The following is an 18,174-nucleotide window of genomic DNA, read 5'->3' as shown; positions in this document are numbered from 1 at the left end:
TTTTCACACACAAATTGTTTAATTATCGAAATACTTGTGTACTTTTACCAAATTAAACTAGGGAGACTACCATTCATGAAAAATTTTTTTCATGAAAATCAGTAATATGCAAAAATTGACTTTCATTGCCCAGAATATGCACTAAGTTCCTTAGAAGTTTTATTGGACCAGCGATGCTTCTCTTATGATGCTGTTTGGATAAATTCTTTTTGTTTGCTTTTAGAGAGGCAAATTACACAACAAAATTATTTTATTGAATTTAAACGAGAAAATAAAAGGAACATGTCTTCTTGACTAAAACTCAGTATTGAAGACACGTTCAGTATTAAAGACACATTTACATTTCTTTTAACTTCAAAGGAAATCAAAACTTAATAAACTTACTGAGGAGCATTGACAGTTGACAATCTTCGCCATGATGGAAGCCTTAATTTTCTATCTTTTGCGCCTATTCAGTTTTACATACTTCAGTCACTTTGAAAGTTTCAGAAGCCCAAGTTTTTCTACCTTTATGTTATGTGAAGGTATGTTGAAGGTATTGTGATGGTCGAATTTTATAAAATAAAGTTGAAATAAGATATTGCATTATACAGTATAAACTATATGACAGGTATGGATATATAGACATCTTAATTTTTCTCTTCTTAGTCAAATTAAAGAATTCTATTTTCAAGTTACATTAATCTTAAAAGCAGTCTCAGCTGTCCGTGTGTCCTATTTTGTATTTCTCTATTTTTATACCTCTTAACAGGTATATGTTGAGTGCTGCTTTCATGTCCAACTTTGTGATAGGTGTTCCTCTCCCACATGCACCTAATTAATTACCCTCAAGAATCTGTATTCACTTCTGCAACAGAAGGATGTGTTAAAACTAGGATGACACCTCTGCAGTGTCTGAGTTAATGGTCCACTTTTATTTTGTCTTTTCACATGCTTTATTCTTTATCCTTATATACTAGTAATTCATAAGAAGAAAAAAATGAGAATAAATTTCTGAGAGATTTTAATGGTATCAGGTAGTTGTATATCACTGGTTAGATAATGGGTAAATTTGATTTTTTAATACAGAGAAGCAACATTTTTAAGCAAACTTTGTGGACTCACACTTTCCTTTTGCTTACAGCGATGGAATCAAGTATCTCTTGTTAAAATCAGTGAATCTCTTGGCAGATATTAGCAGGGATATTGAAGCGGTACCACATGCATGTTGAGAAAATGTACCTCCACACACACGAAAGTCATTTAAGTGTGAAAGATAATGAGGCAATATTAATTCAGGAGATGAAAATGTGAAGTGATATTGTCAAGGGTTATTATGAAATTAATAAATGCTCATTGTTGAAAGGTATAAACAAGAAAAGAGAATCACCCAAACCCAGAGGTAGATACTGAAGTGATTTTGGTTTGTTTACATTCAGGAGGGGCTTGAAGCCCCAGGTGGAAAGTGGTTCTAAATGAGCTCTGTGTAGTTTCTTTTTCTCAGTGGTTTATAGTGCAAGTGTTTAGAGAACCTACAAGTGAGACTTGCTAGGTAATGCTATGTGAATTTTATTTAAAAATTCTGGAGAATTGGAAAGAAAATATAGAACTGGGAACAGGTAAATATAGTGCTGATTTTCAAAAAAGAAAAACGTTAACTTCTAAACTATAAACTAGTTTGAACTGGAGGTCACCTAGAGAAAAGTCCAGAAGGCTTTCTTAGAAGCTCAGCTAGTGAGCACTGGGAAGAGGAAGGCAGGATTGCCAAGACCAGAATTAAGTTCTCAAGAAACAGATCACTCCCAGATTAATACATTTGGGATAGACTGGGTGAAATGTTAATTTTAACCAGTCAGTCATCAAAGAAAGGCTCTTAAGATCCACTTGAATTTAATAATGAAATGAGGCTAATGATCATCAGGTTTTTAGATACATAACATATTGAAGGAGTTTAACCAAAGGATATTGTTTACAGGATCAGTCAGTGACTTGGATGAGGACCCCTTTAGCTTGCTGCCTAAATCTGTGGGTGTCATGAAGAGGGGAGATGTAGCATACATGCTCCATCACTGGATCATCCTTCAGAAATAGTTGGGAGTCTAGGAAAATGGGCCAAATCTAGCTAAAAAAGAGAAATTTAATGTGGTTATGTGCAATTTGGATCAGATCATTTTGCTCTTCTGGGACATATTTGGTGGGGTGGGAGATAAGATTAGCAAAAACAAATTAAAAAATTTAAGAATTTTAGAAGAAAATAAACCCAACATGACTTTGTCATGTTGTGTGGCTCCCAAAATTACAAGGCAAGCAATAGTTCTATTCTGCACTAGTAAAATCTCCTGGCGTATTATGTTTAATCATTGGTGTTAATCTCTAACAGTTAAATAGATAATCCCAAGAAAATCAACTGAAAAATCTGGGACAATTAAGCTGTCTTTCGGTCAGAGGCAGTCATTATTTTAGCTAATAATTTGGGCTAGTTCCTTGACCTGAGAAATCCACAGCTGTGTCTTCTTCTTCTTCCCCAAACATTCTGCCTTGGTCATAGGCCTCATAGATTAGCCGTAGTCCCAGCTCATGTTTATGATGTGTTGTATTTAATAAATAAGTCCTACAAATGCTTATGAAGTACTTATTGTGTGCCACTCCTGTTCTAGGTGTTTGGTTTATAGTATAGTAGAGGCAAGGTGCTGTCATGGACTTAGAGTCCAGTGGAGCAGACATGCAATAAAAAAGTAAATAAAATAGTTTTATGTTATTATGTATTCTATAAAGAGATAACATAGGGCAATATGATGAGTATAATGGGGAGAGGGCAGGAGAGGAGTAAAGTCATTAGACACTAGTTAGGGAAAAAAAGATATTTGAGCTGAAACGTGGATAACCTGAAGTTAAGCAATCAGATATGCAGGAGATAGGCTCTCCAGGCAGAGCGAATAGCAAGTGCAAAGGCCCTGAGACAGGAATCAGCTTGTTGTGTTTAAGGAACTGAAAGAAGGCAGCTATGACTGCAGCACAGTAAATAAACGAGAGAGTGATGAGGGAGAGATTGAAGAAGTAGTTAGGGGTCACATCATTTATTACCTTATTGGTTCTGTTAAGGGATTTAAATTTTTATCCCAATAAAATAAGAAGCCAAATAATAGCATTTTAATCATGAGCATAACATTTGGTGTATGTTTTTAAAGGTTCACTCTGAATACTGTGGAAAATTGATTATAAGGGAGAGTTAATGAAAGCAGGAGGCTAGTCATGTGTATTCCCTTAGTTCAGGCAAGAGATGATAGTGGCTTAGGTCGTGGAGGTATTAATGGAGACGTAGAGAATTGGGTGAGTTTATATTTTAGAGGAAGACTGAAAGGTGTGTGGAAATATTGGGGACCGTGAGTGAGGGATAATGGAAAATTGCTGAGTCGTGAATTTGGTGAGACTTCAGTTGCTAAGAGTCGGTGAAATTGGTAAGAGTCAATTCAGTACAATAAAAATACTAATAGAATCAAGAGGTAGAGGGGTAAGTGAGTTAGAAATAAATGTGCTTAAAATCCAGATTTTAGATATGTTATGCTTGTTGAAGAAAAAAATAGAGGTTATGAATTCTGGAGTGCATGGCTGAGGTATTCCAGGCCTAGGAGTTGACCTTGGAGGAATTATCACTGAAGAGAAGTCAAAGGATTTAGCACACAGATTATTCAGTGATTCCGCATGATCACATTGAAGTCGTCAAGAAAGACCATTGGAACAGGGCAAAGAGGAAGGCAGTGAGCCAGGGGCTAAAGTAGGCAGTTGGCAAGGTGGAGGAAAGACAGTGAATGGGTAGATAGTGAGTGGTCATTGTCTGGGATTTTGGAGGACTGAAGATGACTTGATGCTAGAAACAGTAACAGGCGGGCACTTGCTCATCTCCAGGTTTATAAACATACAGGGTTTGAGAGAAAAGGAACCTCTCGTTTTGAGGGACTGCAAGGAGGGTGCAGAGTGATGAGGGTACAGTAGAATGACAGAGGGCTGAGAGGGGTGGGCACTTGATAGATCAGAAGATACGTAAAACAGTCATCAGTCCAGGAGGTGATGGATGACCCACGCAGTTTGCCCTTCTGCTTGTGGCAGGTAAACAGGGACGGAAAGTAGGATGGGATTGATCTTCATGGTCTGTTAGAGGAAAGTGGGCTCTAGAGTGAAGATCTGTGAGGGCAGGAAATTGAAGTGGGCAAGGATGCCTGCAGCAAGTGGGAATTCAAATGGTATTTTGTTGTTGAATGAATGAGTGAATGCAGTGAGTGAGTGAATGGCAAAGCTCAGGACATCTGATCCAGAATATTTAGCAAGAGTGTGTGTGGCCTGGCTTTTGTTCTCTAGTGCTGGCAGAACACTCACCGGAACGTGAGGTGCTGTGGTAGTGTTCTGAAGACACCGGTTCTCCAAGGACTCACGGTGGGTGGCTATTGAATAGTAGGCATTCAGACAGATTCATTTACATTTTCAAATAGGTAACAGATTGACTCATCACAATTTGTTGAACAATGCATCCTCTTATCCTGAATCTGGAAAAATATTTTTATCATATGTACATTATTTTTATAATATGGGGGTTATGTTAATAACCCCAAAACAGCAGATTTTTGCCCCATAGAAGAAGCTGTTCCTAGCTAGTAGAAATTGCTGCACTCCCTAATGGGAATGGTCCAGTGGAGAAATTGATAACGCAGGGTGAGAAGGGCTGAGGTGAATGGTAAGTGCCCTGCAGTTACTGAGAGAGTCAGGCTTCTATCAAGGGATTGTTCCAAGTGATTTTTAAGTTGATGTTACCCCTTAAAATCCTTATATTACAGTCTTGTGCTGTGTAGCGATGCATTGGATCGGTGATGAACCACTTATACGATGGTGGTCCCATGAGATTAGTGCCATATAGCCTAGGTGTGTAGGAGGCTGTACCATCTGGGTTTGTGTGAGTACACTCCATGGTGTTCGCACAGTGATGAAGTCTCCTAAGGCATTTCTCAGAACATATCCCCAGTGTTAAGTGCAACATGATTGTATATAGGCATTCTTTTATAGACATAATATAATATGTACTCATTCTTTACCTATCTTATCTTTAGACCCATTGTTACATTTTCTCTAAAGAGATCAAGGAATAATGTAGATAACCAAAGAGTTCACATAATATTAAGACAGGACATGTAATAATCGTGAAATCCATTAGGGAAGGCAACAGCAGAGAGATAGATGAGAGTTACGGCAGAGTTTGAAAGGTGTGAAGAACATGAGATGTATCAACAAAGAGCAGATTTGTCCTCCAACACAAATAATAAGTTCCAGTTCCTTCAGAGATGTCTCTTTTTGTTTCCCTCTTTTCCTTGCTTCAGTAAACTGGGAACCTCAGGAAAACTTCTTTCTTTGAGTCAGTTCATTTTCTTTGCTCTCTCAAAAAGTGAACCTCGTTTTTGGTGGTATTTTCATGTTTTATAATTTACTTCATAATCTTTTAACCTCTAACAGTCCTCTCTGCTTCCCCATGTGTAAAGGAATGATGATTTTTAAATTCTCTTCAAGATTCCATCTATAATAAATGTAGAATTCACAGGCTCAAATAATGTTTTTAGGCTGCTGCAGACACAAAGGCTATTGAAATCAATTAATAAATTCAGCTTGTGATTAAGAGTACCAGAAATTTCCAGCTGAGGTTTAGTTGATTTAATTTTCCAGAAGGGAGATGATAGTTAGAAGTGCACATACTCACCATATGTATTGTCACGAAGCCAGTGGAAGATACTCATTTTTCCAGACGACTAGCAATTTCCCTGACTGAAATGAATAGCTTTGCTATGCTAATAGCAGAGTACTCCAAAAGTACAGATGCAGCTGTGATCCTGGTATATTCCACTGTCTGCTTAACAGTATTATTGTGTGAATGTTTGCTTTTTGGAAGAGTGAAAATGCCAAGGACAATTTATTGTCATTTTTCTCCTTTACCAGCTGTAAAATACATACTTTAAGGTTTTCAAATTTTTCCTGTTATTGAAAACTTGCCATGTGGGGATGTAATATATCATTCTATTTGATTATTTTATGATATTTATATGGAGAGTGAGGAGGCATTGAAGTTTTTAGTTGGAGACTTGAGGTTTTTATGCTGCAAAAGAAAGTTTCTGCATTCCTTTTAGAGGTTAGCCTTTGTGAAGAATTTTTTTCTTATATATTTTGCATATCATCCCATCAAAATATGGATGAGCCAAATTAACATTTTGAAATTTCGTTATTGGTGGAGAGCTTTAACCTCATGCAACCAGGAATAGCCAGTGAAATAACACTAAAAACAGGCACATGTGTAGGGTCAAGGCACAGAAGACAGGAGACTAGAAGGAGTGGTCAATTGGGTCAGATACTGAGGCTAAAAAAAAAATGAGGAATGCGAACAAAAAGACACAACTGTATGATTCCACCTATGTGAGATATCTAAAGTAGTCAAATTTATAGAAACAGAAAGTAGAATGGTGGTTACCAGGGTCTGTGGAAAAGGGGAGTAGTTGTTTGGTGGGTAAGAGTTTCAGGTTTGCAAAATGAAGAAGTTCTGGAGATCTGTTTCAAACAGTGAATGTACTTAACACTACTGAGTTGTACACTTAAAATTGGTTAAGATGGTCAATTTTATGTTGTGTTCTTTCCCACAGTCAAAAGAAAATGAGGTATATAAATTGTCAATTGAATTTAGCCACAAAAGGTCATTAGTGACCTTGGCAAGAATATGGTTTTATGAGGTTGGGGAATGAAGCCCACTTGAGGGGTTGAAGAGTGACAGGCAGGTGAGGAAATGAAGGTGACATGAGTTAACTGTCATTTCACAGAGTTTGGCTGTTAAGGGGACTAGGAAAATAGAAAGTGAAGGTAGTTTTGTTTTTGTTGTTTCTTTTAAGAGAAACTATAGCATTTTTGAATGGGGACTCAAAGCATGCAGTGGGGAAGGAGGAATGGAAAATGCAAGGCATTCGAGGTAGATCAGATGAGGCCCCTGAGAAACAGGGAGGAGCTGGAGTACATAGCATACGGGTGTTGCTGTTTGACAGTTGTCATGACTGGAGCGTAGAGAGAGAGTTCCTCTCGCTGGTCCTGCAGGATGGTCAGGAGCCAAGTTAGTGACATGGGCAACCTAATGCCTGCCTTGCCTGGACACCTTGCTAACATGGGTCCCCAGTGAAAAGCATAGAAAGACACAGTGCAGAGATTGTGCAAAGAAAGACAATTGCAGAGAAAAAGAATGCACAAATAGCTCTCTGTTCATTTTTCCTGAGAAAAGCAGGCCAAAAGGCTGCAAGCCCAGCCCTCCAGACATATCTGGGAAGGAGAAAGTCTTCATACCTCTCTCTGGTGAGAAATGAAAACTCACTTAAGTAACAGACAGAGCAGAAAGTTTGGCTGCTACAGAGGCACTATTAATCAGAGCTCTTCCAACCCTAAAAGGAATAAATATTAGCAAACGACAGAATGAGAATAGATATTGATGTCTCTTCCATATTAAATAAGATAGTTTAAGATTTTGTGAAGTCTGCTATTTTTAGAGGTTGGCCAAACAAAGGACTAGGTAATCAGTGTGTGTAACACATGGGAAACCGCCCAACTGCATTTGTTTGGAAACTTGGAAATCTGGCAATAGAAGGTATTTCATGAGTTATATGAACTTTGTTCTCAAGTGGCAATCATTGTTCCAGTCAACAGAGTTCTCATTCCCTTTTCTTACCTGTCCTTATTAGATATTAATATGTAGACATTGATAATTTTAACTATATATTTTTTTAGAATATTGATAATTCTTCATATTATAAAGGACATTTTTAAAGATATTTTTGGAGTCCTAGCCATTTCTTTCAGGTTGATGATATGTCTTTTCTTACTAAGACAGTAATAACCTGTTTAACCTGAATTGTGATACAGTCTCTAGAAGGTAAAAATATGATCTCAGAAATATAGTTGTGCCTCCATATCTGTGGGGGATTGGTTCCAGGAACCCTCTCGGCACCAAAATCTGCAGATGCTCACATCCCATGTATAAAATGGCTTACTACAGTGAACACAGTCAGCCCTCCATTTCTGTGGGTCTCCATATACGTACACAGAGGTCTGACTGTATGTTTCAGCGAGTTCTGTATTTGAAAACAATAAATTTCATTCATGCATTTATTCAACAAACACTTATTTGTTGTTTACTTTGTGGTAAGCACTTTGTTGCACTTCATTTATACCAGGAAACATAGTGGTCCGTAATCTCAGGGAACTTCTAATCTAGTGAGGGAGTCCAGATTTAAACAAATAATCACACAAATTGTACAATTACAGTAGTAACAAATTCTGTGAAGAAAAGGTACAGAGTCATGTGAAAGCATATGATGTGGGCAACCTAAGGTGATTTAGGGAATCTGAGAGGCGTCCCTGAGGAGGCGGCATTTAAACTGAGGCCAGAAGGACACTTAGGAATTAGTCCAGTGAAGGTGTGAGAGAGGAAGTGGGTATAGAAAACGAGAAATAGACGACTCTGCAGAGGCCTTGTGGTGGGAAGAAGCTTGGCCTGTTTCAAAGAGAGATGGATGACCAGTTGGACTGGGGCAAGCCTGAGGAGAGGAAGAGCTCCCTAAGATAAGGCTGGGAGTAGGCAGCCAAGGATGACAGTAGTCCTTAGAGCAGTGCTGGGAGGTCCAGGCACAGCTGGGATCCCGTTGATGTCGTTCACTTTGCTCTGGTAGCTGTGTGGAGATGGTATTGTCTGGGACAGGGAGCAGCAAACCTGTTCTGTGAAGAGCCAGATAGGAAATGTATGAGGCTTTCTGAGCCATATGGTCTGTGGCAACTGCTCACCTCTGCGTGTGGTGTGAAAGTACCGTAGACGTATGCAAATGAATGAACCTGGCTGGGTTCCATAAAAGTTTATTTACGGATGCTGAAATTTGAATTTCATATAATTTTCATGTGTCATGAAATATTACTATTCTTTTCATTTTTTAAAAGACATTTAAAAATATGAAAACCACTCTTCATTCACAGACAGGTGGTGGGAGCACTGTGGCCTCAGAGCCACGGTTTGCTGACCCCTGTTGGAGGACGTACATTGCTTGTTCTTTCCACTGTGTCTGCTTTGCCCCTGAAGTGCTATTTTAGTTCTACCATGACGTTTTTCTTAAGTTGTCTGCATTTCTTTTCAACACTCTGGTAAAAGGTATGACCGATACTAAATGAAAAATGGGAAGATAGCATCTCCTTTTCTGTTTCTTTATCCTAGCCTTACGTTTTGCACTTGAAAATCAGTATAGCATGACTGTCCCATTCTATTTTTTATCCATAGGCCCTTTTTTAAAAAAAATAGTGGGTAATTTTTTATTTTTCCTTTTAATTTTTTTTTCCCAAAGTGTTATTCTCGGTGCTTTCTTCTTTCAAACCTCACACTGAGTTTTTCATCTTTTCTTTACCTGGTAGTAGTTCTAAAATTGAATTCTGGCATTAAAAAGAAAAAAGGGTACAGACATCAGAAAAACGAAGTAAAAAATACTCAAAGCGACACAATTGCATGCAAACGTTTGTTGTGTGACTAGATGGAAGACGTTGTTTACATCAAGATAAACAACATCCATGTAATTTCGGATATGCAAACAGCGTTCTGAGCTGAAAGGAAATGCCTAGTTCCTTTCTTGTTGTGCGCTATTCAGGCAGCTGCCCCACAAGGAGCTGGAAAGCAGGATGTGGTGGAAATAATACGAACAGACCTGCCTCAAATTGCGCTGACCCTTACTAGGTATATGATATTGGGCAACTTAATTTCTTGAAGCCTAAGTTTTTCTGAAGCATGCAAAATATGTAGTATATGGAAATTTCCACCCACCTTTCTTCCCCTGTAAGCATAATCTTTTCCCACGTGGAAGCAGCCATGTTAAAAAATTGGGGGGAAAACAGCCTGTATTTGGTGGTGTTGAGGGTGTTGGTTTTGGTTTTAACCTAATGCAGATAGGAAGTTAAAAAGAACCTAGCAGTATTCCCAAAATGAAACCAATGTACACTGAAAAGGTAGTGAAGATGATAAATTTCAGTACTTTTCATTAATCCTTCCTTTGCCTTGTTTATTTTACTTCTGAAAACCTAGGTTTGACAGTTCTCTCGAAGACCTCCCTCAGAGTGGACCTCACCCACCTGCAGCTTCTCAGGTTTTACATATTGGTGGCCAAGTAGCCACACTTTCTAAAGTAACTACGTATTCTAGGTAGAGTTTTTCAAACTTCTTGGGGTGTCTAAATTTTAATGCTGGTGGTGAAATTAAACACTAAAACTGACTAAAAAGGAAAAAGTGATCATAGATTACAGAACTGACATGATTAACATATAGGCAAGAGAGCTTGGCACTCAGCCCTGGCACACTGCTTTACACCACGTCTATATTTTACATTTTTTGGTTTAGATTCTAAGTTCTAATGTAGAGTCGAGAAATCTGTGCATTTTATTTATTCACTGTGATTTGGAAAGTCAGCTTTCTTGAGTTTGTCCTAATCTCCTTTCCTGAATTAGAGTGTTCACCTCTAAAAGAGGAGCGATAGAGGTCATAGGTTCCAGGTACCCAGACATATTCTAAAGATATTTAGGTTAATTCTTCTTAGAAGATTTTGCTGGACTCTGCTGGTACTAAGTCCTTTTATATTATTGTTTGTGATACAATATGATGAAAGAAACTCATTACAGTTTCCTTTTCTTCTTACAGGAGAAGGATGATTTAGCTGATTTATTTTTTTAGTTGATTTTTTTATAGACTTAAGTTTTTTGTTATATTCACCATTACTTCCCCCAAATAGTAGCCGTTGCCTCAAAGATGCAGAGTAATTGAGAAACTCAGAGTTGAATCACTTGCTAAACTTAGTTCTTCCCCTTTGCATGACACTCACATTACCCTCTCCTGCCACTGACAGCATCTTTGTTTTTTCTCTTTCCAGCCCCCATTCTTTCTTTTCTAGCCATTCCCAACAGTTTCTAAAACATAGTCATACAATTCAATTAAATTATAGATTCACAAAAAAGTTATACTTAATTCTGTATAATTTTTTAAAAATCGCTTGCCACTGTGTTTATTTTGCCTTCTAATGGTTTGTACAGTTATAGGCAGTGGAACTAGGAATAATGGATTATTAGATTCTTCTGACAGGGAGAGGAAACCTCTGTGAACCCCCACGGTGTTAGATGTCTCAGCGCTCATTAACTTGGGTTGAGTTTGGCACATCATTACTTTATGTTGGAGGTGGCCACTGTTACGAATTTTGAAAAAGTGATCATAGTATAGTGAGTTATTCATTAATAACTTGCACCTATAAATGAAGAAGACTACAGGTTTCACACTATGTATTTTAGACTTTCTTTTTACTTTACTTAATAAAAAAGAAATTTTCAATTCAAATTTGATAACCAATTTGGAAATCATTAAAGTCCTAATGATGGAGTGTTACTTCCTCTCCAGGTGTTTGACCTTTTCTAAAAGACCAAGGGAAAATTATTATTATTTTAAGTAATAAAAGTTCTGAAGATAAAATTTTGTACCAGCATTTTTTAATCTTTACAGAGCTAACTGAAAATAGAAATATAGAGCATCAGCAGAGGTGGTGTTTTAGTCACATTCCCTGTAACTACTGTTTATTTTACAAAGGTGCTTGCCCCTGCCCCAATAGCTTTACTCTCAATATTTTAAACAGTAATTTCTGTTCATATTAAGCTGTATTGCTGCTGCTTACTAGGCAGCCGGTTGTACCCACTTCTCCCCAAAACACTAGTCTCATAAAATGTCAGGCCCTGGGTGTGGATCACCCCTAAGGTAAAACACTTTTTCTAGAGACTTTTTTGAAAAATCAACATAACCTTCCTTCTTTCTCTGCTTATAGAAATTCAAACTTCATGTTTAGATTTATTTTCTACTTAGTTGTTGACAAATCAATCTTCAGATGTGTTTGATTTAATTTTAAATAGGATTGGAGACGTGAACTTAAATACATTCAAAAGTGTTTGTGTCTCAAAAATCAGTTTTATGGAGGATTATATGTCAAATTTTAATTTCTCAGAGAAATAAGCAACAGTGAATAAATGACTGAACTCCTCTCACACTTCTGACATGTCCCACTTTTAGAATGTCGGAATATTAATGCGGGATGGTTGCTATCTTATCCTCATTATGCTGCCTCTTCTCACTTTCCTTTTTGTTCCTCCTCTGTCCTTCTTTCCCTACCTGTCAATTTAAGCAGCTCCCTGAGAAATGTGGCGGCAGGTTCTGTGGAAGGTTTTCGAGACTTTTCTGCCTTCTCTTCTCCTGCTAGATATAGCGCTGCAGTTCTGAGCGGTGCAGCCGCTACCGTGTCTGCTGCTCTTGCTGCGAAAACCAGGTAGAACTCACGTGCAGTGCCTGTCTGGTGTGACCCCAGCGCTTGCCACTGTCCCGCAGTCACCTCAGAGAAAACATGCCTGTTTGAAACACTCACAGCTCTATTACGAGATCTTAATTGTACTGGGGACGTTTTCTCTAGGTTGTGGATCTGTACATCCCACCATGTGTATTACTGATTTTTCTTTAAATTCTCCTTTTATCTCTTTCCGTTGCTACCATTTATATATAACACTTCTCAGTTGTGTGGATTGTTGCATGTTGTGTGCCTGTTGACTTTTGGGTTTTTATAATTTTTGGTTTTGATGTCTGGAACAGAATCAAGCATAAATAGGTATTTTAAGTTTCTATTGGTTTTATCTTTTCCCACAAACTGATTACATTTGAGGGTGATCTAAAGCCTAACTATTCTCTACAATACCCCTTCCTCCCAAAAAGGAACAAAACCTTTTTACTTTTGTGGAGTTTGGTTTTTACGTAATTTCTGGTAGTCTTTACTGTTTTAAATGCTTTCTAGAAGATGGCCTTGATCAGTCTTGGTGAAAAATTAATCAAGTCTATGCTAATGAGTAAAATAATGTGATAGACTCTTAGCCCTTCTTTGCTTCCAATCATAGACTGTGAAAACTTCTTTCTGCTGTTAGTAGTGTGATTATTCCGCTTAAATCTCTTTCTAAATGCTCACCAGGCTCTCCAGTCCTGAAAAATATCACTCCCTCCTGGATGCACTTTGCATCGGCCCTGTGTCCAAGCCTCTAGCTTTTTCTTATCTCCAGGCCTCGAGGAAGTCAACTGGCTCTATCCATGTTAGGAGAACAAGGTACCGTGGGAGGGGATGTCACAAGCGGTGGTTTGCTGTCAGAGACGCTGCTTTCTGTAACACTTAACCACCATATTAACAGGCCAGATGAGAAAATCCTAGAGCTGATTTGTGTCCAGTTTTAAATTAACTGTAATTTCACTGCAATGCAAATGCACAAGCACATTATTTTGTATGATTATTAACTAGCCTTTTAACCCTTTGTGACATCTTTTATTAGCACACTTGATGTTTGGTGTGAAATTATGAGTGAACCCTGTTTTTTATTGCATGGATGTAGCTGTACTAGAATAGTCACATGTTCAGTAAGATATACCTTTATACCTTTTGAAAAAATGAAGAAGAGTAAAATAATTGTGGCTGCTATCTTACAGTTTTTAAATATGAAGATTTTACTTGGGCAAACAACTTAATTTTCACTGTTTCTGGGAGATACTGAAACATAAATTGTTTTTTCTCCTAAATTTAACAATTATGCCAAAAATTATAGACATAATTAGAAAACTAAAATATCCAAAGTGTTTACTAAAGGTATAACCTGAATGAAATAACGGTATAGCATCATTTCTGACAGAACATAAAATTAATGGCAGAGGACAACCATGACTACAGTGAGTAAAAGCCTAGCATGACACAGGCTGCCAGTGATCACATGTTTGTATCCTATCCACTGTTACCGAGGTTTTCAATACAGTTCATTATAATGGTGGGTAACTTCTAAGGGAGGTATTTAAACAGGAAGAGAGATCATCGTACATTTTTCTCGAAGAAAAAAATACCTGAAATTATATTGTATTTGTGGGGTTGTGATTGTTTTGTTTTGTTTTTTTGAGGAAGATTAGCCCTGAGCTAACTACTGCCAATCCTCCTCTTTTTGCTGAGGAAGACTGGCCCTGTGCTAACATCCATGCCCATCTTCCTCTGCTTTATATGTGGATGCCTACCACAGCATGGCTTTTGCCATGTCTGCACCTGGGATCCGAACCAGTGATCCCCAGCCTACTGAGAAGCAGAACGTGCGAACTTAACCAGTGTGCCACCAGGCTGGCCCCAGTGATTGTTAAATGAACAGAAATCTGTCCTTGTCAGGGCTAAGTCTGCACAGAGACAGGTTACTGACCACGCTTGGAATTAAAGTTCCCTTTGAGAACCTAATGGAATCCTCTACATCCTCTCCCCAGAAAAGCACCTATTGCATTTTTTTTTAACTAAATGGCCAATGGTGTATTTTGATTGACATCAAATGGAAATGGGACAGGGAAAAATACTGGTTCTGTGAAAAAACCCCTTTCTCCATTCGTGGCATGCTCATTCAGCTCTTATCTTTTATTCTAGTAAATTATTTTGCTCTCACTATTTAAGAGAAAAAGAACAACATAAAAACCCTTGCATGTCTTATTTGATTGGGGAATTTTATTGTTTTTCATTTATCATTGTAAAACCAAGGGTAATTTTATAACTTTTTTGTACATAGCTATTACACGTAGGGCAATCTGTCTTTAGGAAGGGATAGATTACTCTAAAAGAAATGAATCCGAGATAGTTTTCCCTTCAATTCAGGCATGTTGTTGTTTAAATAAACCCTTGTTTAAAAAAAAAAAAGGTGAGCTTGCAGTTATGGACTAACTGAAGCTATCCATGGACCCACTCCTAGAGCAAGTCTTCGTAGTCATTATCAGTACTCTTTATTTATAGCAATAGGCACACACTAAACACATTTTGATATGTGGGAAAGGGAAATGGTCTTGACAAGGTAAGCCAGTGGCGTTCTGGAAGGCGGGAACGCAGGGTTTCCTGAGGAGACCTTGCTGACTCAATGAGAAGGGTTCCAGAAAGAGCTGTCGGGATGGTGTCAGAGATATTATATCTGATCTTTTGCCTTTATGTGATGATAATCTCTAAAGTTATAATAAAGTATAGTATAACAACAAACTTGTTTGTTTCTATTGTAGTATATTTAGCATTTTGAATTTTGGTACAAAAAGTCTAAGTTAAAGAATTTTGCTTAGGAAGATACAAAAAATTTTCTTATAAATACAGAATCCTGGAAGGAAGGAGACTCATGACTCCTCTATATGTCTAGGTCCTTTTTAGAATTCTGACAGAAGAATTCTATTAAAATAAAAAGATGCTTACAATTATACCTTTTGAGAAATATCCCTTCCCTACTACGTCAGAGTCTGTGTATTAGTATATCAATCTTTTGTAAGCCTTTAGCTAAAAACTGTTTCATTTAAACTTTGATAATTAAACCTACAATGTACAGTTGGCTTTTAAAAAATTTAAACAGGTAATTAGGATAAAACTTCTAACAAAAGTTTTTCCTTTGAAAGTAGGTTTAAAATTTCCAACTGCTCCTAATCTGCAGCTGAAGTTTACTTGTTGAAATAGTTAAACAAATGTGGGAAAGGAATGTAAACTCAAGATAAATCAGGTTACTGACACTGAAAGTTAACTTTTCTTCCTTTTTCTCTTTTCCTCATTAGTTCAGTTTTGAAAAGAAACCTTTGATACTTTAGTATATTTTTCTCCATTTTCAGTTTTTGAAATTTGAAACAAAAACTTTGGTATTCTTGAGATGAAAGTCGTAGTAACTTAAAATTTCGCTTCAGTTGCTTATCCATGTGGCAGACTGATGACAGTGACTATATTTGATTCTTAGCTTCTGTGGTATTAGCCAAGTGCATTTATGGATTTACTCTGGTTTCCTCATTAAAATCTTGTAGAAAGCATTTTAATTTTGTTTAGAATTTAGGTATACCTTAAACAAATTAAATTTAGAAAAAATATATATGCGTCATATTTCAGAAATAAGATACCAATCTCATTTAAGTAATCATGCCATACTATACTATATTAATGTTAGTCATTAATTTAAAATATTTTGCTCTTCGTGATTATTAATAATATTTTATTCCAAAATATAAAATAATGTGTCCAATGACTTTATTAATTCTTTAATCTTTAGTATATGATACCTAATGTTTCTGTATTTTCTTTAAATAGTAGCTAATAACTATAAATTAGAAAAAAAGTCAATAGATTTTTAGAGACCTAGACATCGTATATTCGGATATGTGATTGTCTAGATAAAACCTAGTGTTCTTCTATTACTACGTTAAATGTTTTAAGTAAATAGAGATCAGTTTCCCTGGAGAATATTGAACTCCGCTGATCCATACTGAATTTAAATATAAATGGAACAACTTTCTTGCTCATAACTTAGATTTTTACAAGTTCTTTATAGTATACTGCACACCCTTTGTATCTAAAGAGTACTGTTTAAGATTTAAACGTCTTAGGACTTTTGGGAGAGAATGTATACAAGACTGTGCAAAGGATACAATAAAAAATGAAAATATTTTTTGACTTATGAGATATTTATTGCATGGGAATTTTAAGAAATATTGTGTGTTATTTAAAATTGAGTTGAGGAAGCAAGATTGTGTCTGATCCCAAAATTCTGGATCAAAACTATCCACAAGCTACATTTAGAAGCAAAATTATTAGTAAGATTAGAGGTGTTTATTAGTAAATGTACATATCGCTAGATATCTGAGCTAGATGTCACAGGATGTATCATTTCTTGAGCATCAGCTCTGTGCTCAGCACTGTGCTAAGTACTTTACATGTGTCATCTCATTGTATTTTGTATAATCCTAACAATAACCTTGGAACAAAGGTAGTATTTTTATCTCATTTTACAGATGAGGAAACTTACCAAGTTTAAGTAACCTACCCAAGGTCATAGCAAATGCCCCAAACTCAGATAGTTTATAATGTAGAGGTAGAGATGAGATATATAAAGTGGTAGAGTGTGGACGAGATACATAAAGAAGTTACTAGTAATTTTTTTAAATCCTCTCTATTATGAATCGAAACATAACTGTATGCCTCACAGTTAATATGTGCCATGAATTGAAAGAAGGAGTGTCTGTACTTCAAGAAGATTGAATGATTAAATAAAATAATATATGTTAATTGCTTAGCATGGTCCACAGTGCATGATGGATGTTTTTGTTACTGCTACTACTATTAATTATGGATAGGATTTGGACCGGTGCGGAGGGGGAGTGGGAGGCACGCCGTCTATGTAGAGCCTGGAGAAAATGTAGAATGGCAGACAGAGGAGAGGGAAGGTCAGAATATCGTTTGTATAGCAGAGTGGGAAGAGATAGGATTGGAAGGTTGGTTGTAACTACATCTTAGAAAGCTTTAGGTGTCATGCTGAAGTGTAACTTGGCCCTCCACCCTCTACGATATCTCCATCCTCTGCTTGAGTACCTTCTGGAGAGAGGCCTTTCACAAAAGGGGTTGTTAGGAAACAGATTTTTTCCTTTGGAGGATTTTTCATATTGGAAACTACTTCCTTTCGTTGAACCAAACTGTCTCATGGCAGATTGGATTCGACGTTAGCAAACAGAATATAGCCACACTGAGTGGATCCACATGTCACGTGTGTGAGAACTGTTCTTAAACGTCTCCTGAGTTTTCTTCATACGCTGGGTCAGTATTACCAGTTCCCTCAACCCGACTTCACTAGGCTTGGCGCTAATTTCCTGTCATCCTGCTCACTTTTGTCTAAGTAAGGTTGTCTGGCAACTCTCCTGGAATACCTTTTAATTCTCTCAGGTTATTAAACATTAAATGATGATTTGGGTTTTGTTATTATTTCCAGACTATATTTTTGTTTTGTCTGTAACTTATAATATTGGTCATAAATTTTTCTTCTTAGAACTGTGACTATATGGATTATTAGTTATTTTTTTCAAATCTACATGAGTAATTAACCCTAGAATTAAAATAACCTGTATTTCTCTGTTACTTTCAGAAGTCATTTATTTGTAATGTATAAAAATATTGAAAATGTCTTTTATTATTTGAATACATTAATTATCCTTTTCACATGTTAAGCTCGTATTCTGTGCCTTAGACTGTGCTAAGTACTTTGTACATAATTCTCTTTTTTAAGCCTCATGGAACT

General features: G+C 36.9%; 1 protein-coding gene across 16 annotated transcripts in view; it reads left to right on the top strand.

Moving 5' to 3' along the window:
• The window catches only part of PDLIM5 (PDZ and LIM domain 5), a 196,684-nt gene that overhangs the window by 130,045 nt on the left and 48,465 nt on the right, over positions 1 to 18,174 (top strand). For 7 of the 16 annotated variants that reach the window (XM_070614280.1, XM_070614279.1, XM_070614277.1 and 4 more), the window contains one exon: positions 13,059 to 13,190. The exons of the other annotated variants lie outside the window; for them this stretch is intronic. In XM_070614280.1, the coding sequence (XP_070470381.1) occupies positions 13,059 to 13,190 (132 nt within the window). The remainder of the gene's footprint in view (positions 1 to 13,058; positions 13,191 to 18,174) is intronic. 16 annotated transcript variants of the gene reach the window in all.

This window comes from Equus przewalskii, chromosome 3, assembly GCF_037783145.1.
Source record: "Equus przewalskii isolate Varuska chromosome 3, EquPr2, whole genome shotgun sequence".
NCBI classification, from domain to species: domain Eukaryota; kingdom Metazoa; phylum Chordata; class Mammalia; order Perissodactyla; family Equidae; genus Equus; species Equus przewalskii.
Note: the sequence above shows the minus strand (reverse complement) of the source record. Positions and strands in the feature narration are given on the sequence as shown.